Source organism: Pristiophorus japonicus, chromosome 32, assembly GCF_044704955.1.
Source record: "Pristiophorus japonicus isolate sPriJap1 chromosome 32, sPriJap1.hap1, whole genome shotgun sequence".
Taxonomy (NCBI): domain Eukaryota; kingdom Metazoa; phylum Chordata; class Chondrichthyes; family Pristiophoridae; genus Pristiophorus; species Pristiophorus japonicus.
Window position 1 is genome coordinate 5,181,415 of NC_092008.1, and position 8,538 is coordinate 5,189,952.

At 45.9% G+C, this 8,538-nt stretch overlaps 1 protein-coding gene across 1 annotated transcript; it reads left to right on the plus strand.

Annotated features, from left to right (window-relative positions):
• Positions 1-753: 753 nt before the first annotated feature.
• Positions 754-7,002, plus strand: LOC139240515 (probable G-protein coupled receptor 139). Its single transcript, XM_070869059.1, has 2 exons — positions 754-823; positions 6,110-7,002. The coding sequence occupies exons 1-2, from the start codon at positions 754-756 to the stop codon at positions 7,000-7,002; spliced, it is 963 nt and encodes a 320-aa protein (XP_070725160.1).
• Positions 7,003-8,538: the final 1,536 nt, after the last annotated feature.

Consider the following 8,538-nt stretch of genomic DNA (forward strand, 5'->3'; position numbering starts at 1 on the left):
ATATACACCAGTCTCTCTATATTCAATGCTGTATGGTTCGTTAATATACGCCAGTCTCTCTATATTCAAAGCTGTGTGATTCTTTATTATACATCAGTGTCACTATTAACAATGCACAATGGCTCTGTATTATACACCAGTGCCACTATAGTGAATGCGGTGTGCTTCTGTATTATACATCAATCTCATTATATTAAATGATCTATGGTTCAATATTATACACCCGTGTCACTATATTCAATGCTGTATGGTTCTGATTTATAAACCAGTCTCTCTACATACAGCTGGTGTGTTAGATAAAAGGGAGGATTGGTCACTTGTCCATATACAATGTCGGAATTTATTTACTTCATCATATTCTATAATCCGGCTCAAGCCTTTAACCTGTTTTACGCAGATGCCCGATGCTGAAACCAATTCCTCTATAGATTGATAACTGACAGAATGTCAGTGGGTCATTTCCCAGTCAGAACCATAGGGCTATGGAATTGTCACCCTTTCACTGGCGTGGGGCTCCGACCCTCCTCCAACATGCTGAGGGGTGAGTTGTAGTCCCTAGTTTCGTTTCAAACTCTGTCACCTCAATTTCAAAATAAAGCCTGTGGCTTGTCCTAATTTGTTTGTTCAGACAAGTGTCACTAATTGCAATCATCTTACTGCTGCCTCGTGAGATTTGTCTCTTGTTTATAAAATGGGGATTGCTTAGTATGCTGCCAGCTGAATCGTTATATCACCGCAGTGAATGACCAAACGATGGGATATTCAGTCATTGTCGAGGTGGAAGAGATTTACTATCCCATCCTTGCTGCCGCTGGGTTCCCTGGTATGTGTGTGCACTCCCAACCCGTTCTCTGTGTCAGTGAGTGTTCAGCAGGATTGGGTTTATGTCATTGAGTGTTCAGCAGGATTGGGTTTATCATCTCTCTAATAGAATCGGTTTATGTTGTGTGTTCAATAGCAGTTCCGACTAGAATGTCTTAACTTCCAGTATTTATTTCACAAAGTATCAGTCTCAAAAATATTCTGATTCTTCTCTCTTCATTTCAAAATTATTTCTGGTGCTGGCATCGAATTGTAAATAGCGTTAGGAGAATGAGGACAGGATTAAGCAGAAACAAGGCATCACGCGTCTGACGGTCGGAAAGGTAGGGTGAGGTCTCGGGGAGAGATGCTTGGTCAGAACTGGGAAATGGGAGACATGTTAATGCCGTACATGACTGGCACAGAAAGAGTAAAAAGGTAAATGGGAACCTGGGCTTTATAAATAGAGGCATAGATTACAAAAGCACGAATGTTCAGGTAACACTTTATAAATGACTGGTTCGGTCACAGCTAGAGTATTGTGCCCAATTCTGGGCATCACACGTTAGGAAGGATGTCAAAGCCTTAGAGAGGGTGCATTTACCTGATAGGTACCAGGGATGAGGGTGTCGAGAGATTCTGAGGTTGTTATCCTTAGTGTTCCAGGGGGAAGTCACACCCCTTAGGTTAACTAACTCAGATTTGGCTAGCGGTTAAGGACCAGGAGGAGGTATGGGGACTCAGGATGCAGTGATGGAGGAGCCTCGGCCCTTGCTCTTGTCCAAGAGGTTTGAGGCTCTAACTCCCTGTGTGGACGAGAGCATGGACTGCAGGGAGGATGAGCAGACTGACCACATCACCACGGTACAGGGGGCCATTCAAGCAGGGGTAGTCAAAATAAACTTTGTAGTGGTAGGGGACAGTATCATTAGGGGGGGGATAGATACAGTTCTCTGCAGCCGGGAGCGTGAGTCCCGAAGGCTGTGTTACCTGCCCGGTGCCAGGCTTAAGGGCATCTCCTCAGGGCTGGAGAGGAACTTGGAGTGAGAGGGGGGTAAATCCAGTTGTCATGGTTCACATGGGTACCAACAACATAGCTAGGACAGACAAGAAGGTTCTGCTAAGTGATTACGAGCAGCTAGGGGCCAAATTAAAAAGCAGAACCACAAAGGTAATAATCTCTGGATTACTAACCCGAGCCACGAAAAATCTACATAGGGTAAATAAGATCAGAGAGCTAAACTCGGGGTTCAAAGACTGGCATGGCAGAAATGGGTTTTGGTTCCTGGGGCACTGGGGTAAGAGGCAACTGTTCCGTCAGGACGGAGTCCATTTGAACCGTGCTGAGACTAGTGTCCTGGCCAATCGAATAACTAGGGCTGCAGAGAGCCCTTTAAACTAATTGCGGGGGGGGGGGGGGGGGACATGGTTCAGGTGAGCAGAAACCTAAAAGCTCAAAGAACAAGGTGGAGGCAATGGGGCAGGGTAGCATTGGGGGAACCGAAAACCGGAGCATGACAGGAAGGGACAGCATCTATAAACATAAAAGTGTATCTGAAACTGGGGCCATAGCAGGAGAAAATGGTGAGAAAACACATTTAAAAGCTCTTTGCCTGAATGCACGCAGCATTCATAATAAATTAGATGAGTTGTCGGCACAAATAGTTACAAATGGGTATGATCTGATAGCCATAACAGAGACGTGGTTGCAAAATGACCAAGACTGAGAACTAAACATTCAGGGGTACTTGACAATTCGGAAGGACAGGCAGAAAGGAAAAGGAGGTGGGGTCGCTCTGTTGATAAAGGATGGAATCACTGCAATAGCGAGAAACGATATTGGCTCAAATGATCAGGATGTTGAAACAGTTTGGGTGGAGATAAGGAACAATAAGGGGAAAAAGTCACTGGTGGGCAAAGTCTGTAGGCCCCCTAACAGTAGCATCTCTGTTGGTCAGAGTATAAACCAGGAAATACTGCGGGCTTGTAAAAAGGGAACAGCAGCAATCATGGGTGACTTTAACCTCCATATTGACTGGACAAATCAAATTGTTCTGGATAGCTTTGAGGAAGAGTTCAGAGAGTGCAGAAGGGACAGGTTACTTGAGCAGTGTATAACGGAATCAACCACGGGAAAGCTATCTTGGATCTGGTCCTGTGTAATGAGACAGGATTAATAAACAATCTCCCAGTGAAGGATCCGCTTGGAACAAGTGACCATAGCATGGTTGAATTTCAAATTCAGGTGGAGAGTGAGAAAGTTGGATCTCAGTTTCATGCCAGTTGTTGATGCCAGTTCATTGGATATATTCAAGAGGGAGTTAGATATGGTCCTTACGGCTAAAGGGATCAAGGGGTATGGAGAGAAAGCAGGAAAGGGGTACTGAGGGAATGATCAGTCACGATCTTATCGAATGGTGGTGCAGGCTCGAAGGGCCGAATGGCCTACTCCTGCACCTATTTTCTATGTTTCTATGTTTCTATCACAAACCAGCGTACTAAGCTTAAATAAAGGAGAGTACAAATGTATGAAGGCAAAGTTGGCTAAAGTGAACTGAGAAAATAGATTAAAGTTTAGATGGTTGATGAACAGTGGCGTACATTTATGGAGATATTTCATAACTCTCAAGAAAAATATATTAAATGAGAAGGAAACGGTGTAAAAGAATAGATAGCCATCCGTGGTTAACTAAAGAAATAAAGGACGGTATCGAATTAAAAACAAGGGCAAAGAAAGTGGCCAAAACTAGTGGGAGGACATAAGATTGGGAAGCTTTTAAAAGCCAGCCAAGAAAGACTAAAAGAATGATTAAGAAAGGGAAGATAGACTATGAAAGTAAACTAGCACAAAATATAAAGACAGATAGCAAGAGTTTCTATAGGTATAGAAAAAGGAAAAGAGTGGCTAAAGTAAATGTTGGTCCCTTAGACCGGGGAATTAGTAATGAGGAACATGGAGATCGCAGAAACTCTGAACAAATATTTTGTATCAGTCTTTAATGTATTGGACACTAACAATATCCCAACAGTGGATAGTCAAGGGGCTGTAGGGGTGGGGGGGGGGGGGGGAGGAACTTAACACAATCACAATCACTAAGGAGGTGGTACTCAGTAAGATAATGAAACTAAAGGCGGATAAATCCCCTGCACCTGACGGCTTGCATCCTAGGGTCTTAAGAGAAGTAATGGCAGGGATTGTGGATGCATTGGTTGTAATTTACCAAAATTCCCTGGATTCTGGGAAGGTCCCCCAGATTGGAAAACTGCAAATGTAACGCCCCTATTTAAAAAAGAAGGCAGACAAAAAGCAGGAAACTATAGACTAGTTAGTCTAACATCTGTAGTTGGGAAGATGTTGGAGTCCATTATTAAAGAAGCAGTAGCAGGATATTTGGAAAAGCATAATTCAGTTAGGCAGAGTCAGCATGGATTTATGAAGAGGAAGTCATATTTGACAAATTTGCTGGAGTTCTTTGAGGATGTAATGAATAGGGTGGATAAGGGGGAACCAGTGGATGTGGTGTATTTGGAATTCCAGAAAGCATTTGACAAGGTGCCACATAAAATGTTACTGCACAGGATAAAAGTTCACAGGGTTGAGGATAATATGGGTTGCATGCACAGAGGATTACAGAAAAGAGAGTCGGGATAAACGGTTCATTTTGGGGTTGGCAGGGATCAGTGCTGGGACCCCAACTATTTACAATTTGTATTAACGACTTGGATGAAGGGACTGAGTGTAACGTAGCCAAGTTTGCTGACAATACAAGGATGGGAGGAAAAGCAATGTGTGAAGAGGATACAAAAAATCTGCAAAAGGACATAGACAGGCTAAGTGAGTGGGCAAAAATTTGGCAGGTGGAGTATAATGTTGGAAAGTGTGAGGTCATGCACTTTGGCAGAAAAAAATCGAGGAGCAAGTTATTATTTAAATGGAGAAAAATTGCTAAGTGCTGCAGTACAGCGGGACCTGGGGGTCCTGGTGCATGAAACACATAAGGTTAGTATGCAGGTACAGCAAGTGATCAGGAAGGCCAATGGTATCTTGGCCTTTATTGCAAAGGGGATGGAGTATAAAAGCAGGGAAGTCTTTCTACAGTTATATAGGGTATCGGTGAGGCCACATCTGGAATACTGCATCCAGTTTTGGTTTCCATATTTACGAAAGGATATACTTGCTTTGGAGGCCGTTCAGAGAAGGTTCACGCGGTTGATTCTGGAGATGAGGGGGTTTGACTTTTGAGGAAAAGGTTGGGCCTCTACTCATTGGAATTCAGAAGAATGAGAGGTGATCTGATCGAAATATATAAGATTATGAAGGGGCTTGACAAGGTGGATGCAGAGAGGATGTTTCCACTGATGGGGGAGACTAGAACTAGGGGGCATAATCTTAGAATAAGAGGCCGCCCATTTAAAACTGAGATGAGGAGGAATTTCTTCTCTCAGAGGGTTGTAAATCTGTGGAATTCTCTGCCTCAGAGAGCTGTGGAAGCCGGGACATTGAATAAATTTAAGACAGAGATAGACAGTTTCTGAACCGATAAGGGGGCGGGCGGGGAAGTGGAGCTGAATCCATGATCGGATCAGCCATGATCGTATTAAATGGTGGAGCAGGCTCGAGGGGCCATATGGCCTACTTCTGCTCCTGTGTCTTTTGTTCTTATATTCTTAATGCGCTGCATGAAAGGGTGCCGAAATCGGAACTTTCAACAGGGAACTGGATATATCCTTGAAGGGGAGAACATCGCAGGGTTATGGGGAAGAGCAGGGGAGTGGGAAGTGGACGAATTGGGAAGCTGTTTCCAAGGCACAATGTTCCGAATGGCCTCCTCCTGTGCTATGTCATTCTGTGAATCTATAGTACTGAAGGTCATAGGTTCAGCTCACACTATCGTGGTGGAGAAGCAGCGAATGGGATTAATATTCAGGAAGCAGCATTTTGAAGGTGCTGGAAGGCATTGTAACAGGTTGGGTGATATTCAAAGGTCAGATTGCGAAGGACCTTCTGAAGGTCCAAGGGGATCAATGGAAGAAGGAATGAAGTGAAGTTCAAATGGGAGAAAGTGGCGAAATACACAAAGACCGCAAAGACCAAATTCTTGGCCCGTTTCTCCTTCCATTGAATGAAGATTGGGTGTATTCGGGAAAGGGAAATGCAGTCCTTCTCGCCCAATTTTCCTCTGCACCTCAAGTCTCAAATGTGACTTTCTTGGTCCATAGCCTTCTCAGTGTAGCTGCTGCGTAGCTTCGGATTTGACAGGTAGTCTGGGCATTAAATCTCTTGTGTTATTTTCTCTCTCTGTTAAAGTGAACTTGGTGGCGATTGTGATCCTGTCCCGGAGAAAGTGCGGCCTCTCCAAATGCATCACTCGCTACCTGGTGGGAATGGCTGCTGCGGATCTGCTGGTCGTTTTCTTCGATGTGATACTGCTTCGCATTAAGACACATTACCTCTCCCTTTCGCTCCTGCTCATCACTCCCGTCTGCTGCTTCACCAACGTCCTGAGGTTCGCGGCCATTATGGTTTCAGTCTGGCTCACGGTCGCTTTCACCTTTGATCGGTTTGTGGCCATTTGCTGTGAGAAGCTGAAAATGAAATATTGCACCGACAAAACGGCGGCCGTGGTTCTGGGGGTAGTGAGCGTGCTGGGCTGTTTGGAGAGCGTCCCGGTTTATTTTGTATACGGGCCTCGGGAAGTGAAAAACGGTGTCCCGTGGGGCTGCGTCCCGAAAGCCAGCTTTTATACATCACCGGAATGGACGGCATTTGAAATCTTCCACCGCTTGCTGACGCCGTGCCTGCCATTCCTTCTGGTCTTGCTGCTCAACGCTCTCACTGTCCGGCGGGTCTTGGCCACCAACAAGGTCCGCAGGAGACTGCGCGGAGACAGATCCCCCAAGGACCCGGAGCTTGAGAACCGCCGAAGATCCGTCGTCTTACTCTTCGCCATATCAGGCAGCTTCGTGCTGCTGTGGGGGACACAGGTCGTGTCCTACCTCCACCAGCGGATTGCCACCAACTATGACATGGTCAGTCACCCTGCCCGCCTGGTGGAGAGCACTGGGACCATGCTTCAGTTACTCAACTCCTGTACAAACACAGGGGTCTACTTGGTGACCCAGTCCCGGTTTAGAGAGGAGTTGAAGAATGTGCTGAAATATACCTTCACTCGAATCATTAAGTTGGTTAAATTCAAATAAATTATGGAACACTTTTGCACCATTCGCTGGCCCAGCCTTTTCCTTCACTAAATATCCCAGTGATGGTCAAGCATGGCTCTCTGGGTGACATTCACGCCTCCAAATCAAAAGGTTTAGGGTTTGAGTCCCAGTCCAGGGACTTGAGCATTTAATCAAGGTTGACGATACCATTATGGTACTGAGGGAGCGCTGCAATGTCGAAGGGGCAGTACTGAGGGTGCACCGCACTGTCGGAGGGACGGTATTGGAGTGCTGCACTTTCAGACGGGCAGTACTGAGGGACCGCAACGCTGTCGGAGAGACAGCATTGAGGGAGCACTGCACTGTAGCAGGGGCAGTGCTGAGCGAGCACAGCACTATTGGAGGGGCAGGACTGAAGGAGCACCGCACTGTCAGAGGGGCAGTACCAAGGGAGCGCCGCACTGTCGGGGGGATGTACTAAGGGAGCGCTCCACTGTCGGAGGGACAGTACTGAGGGAGTGCTGCATTGTCAGAGGGGCAGTACTGAGGGAGTGCCGTACTGTCGGAGGGTCAGTACTGAGGGAGCGTTGCTTTGTCAGTGGGGCAGTAAAGAGAGAGAACTGCATTGTCAGAGGGATATGGCTGAGGAAGTGCTGCACTGTCGGAGGTGTTGTGTTTTGGATGAGGTCTTCCGGTCAGATGGATGTAAGTGATCCCATAGCCAATATTCCAACAGCAGAGAATTTCTCCACCTTCTCCAAGCCAATATCTATCTCTCAATAAACATCACTGAAACAGATGATATGGTCATTATCACGTTGCTGTTGTGGAATCTAGTTTTGTGAACATTCACTCCCGAGTTTTTGAGGGGCTGAGAATAGAACTTGAGAAACATAGACACATAGAAAATAGGTGCAGGAGCAGGCCATTCGGCCCTTCGAGCCTGCACCACCGTTCAATATGATTATGGCTGATCATGCAACTTCAGGACCCCATTCCTGTTTTCTCTCCATACCCCTTGATCCCTTTAGCCATAAGGGCCACATCTAACTTCCTTTTGAAAATATCTAACGAACTGGTCTCAACAACTTTCTGTGGTAGAGAATTCCACCGGTTTACAATTGTCTGAGTGAAGAAGTTGCTCCTCATCTCGGTCCTAAATGGCTTACCCCTTATCCTTAGACTGTGAACCCTGGTTCTGGACTTCCCCAACACCGGGAACATTCTTCCTGCATCTAATCTGTCCAATCCCTTCAGAATTTTATATGTTTCTATGAGATCCCCTCTCATTCTTCTAAATTCCAGTGAATATAAGCCTAGTCTTTTTTCATATGTCAGTCCTGCCATCCCGGGAATCAGTCTGGTGAACCTTCGCTGCACTCCCTCAAAAGCAAGAATGTCCTTCCTCAGATTAGGAGACCAAAACTGTACATAATATTCAAGGTGTGGTCTCACCAAGGCTCTGTACAACTGCAGTAAGATCTCACTGCTCCTATACTCAAATCCTCTTGCTATGAAGGCCAACATGCCATTTGCCTTCTTCACCGCCTGCTGTACCTGCATGCCAACTTTCAA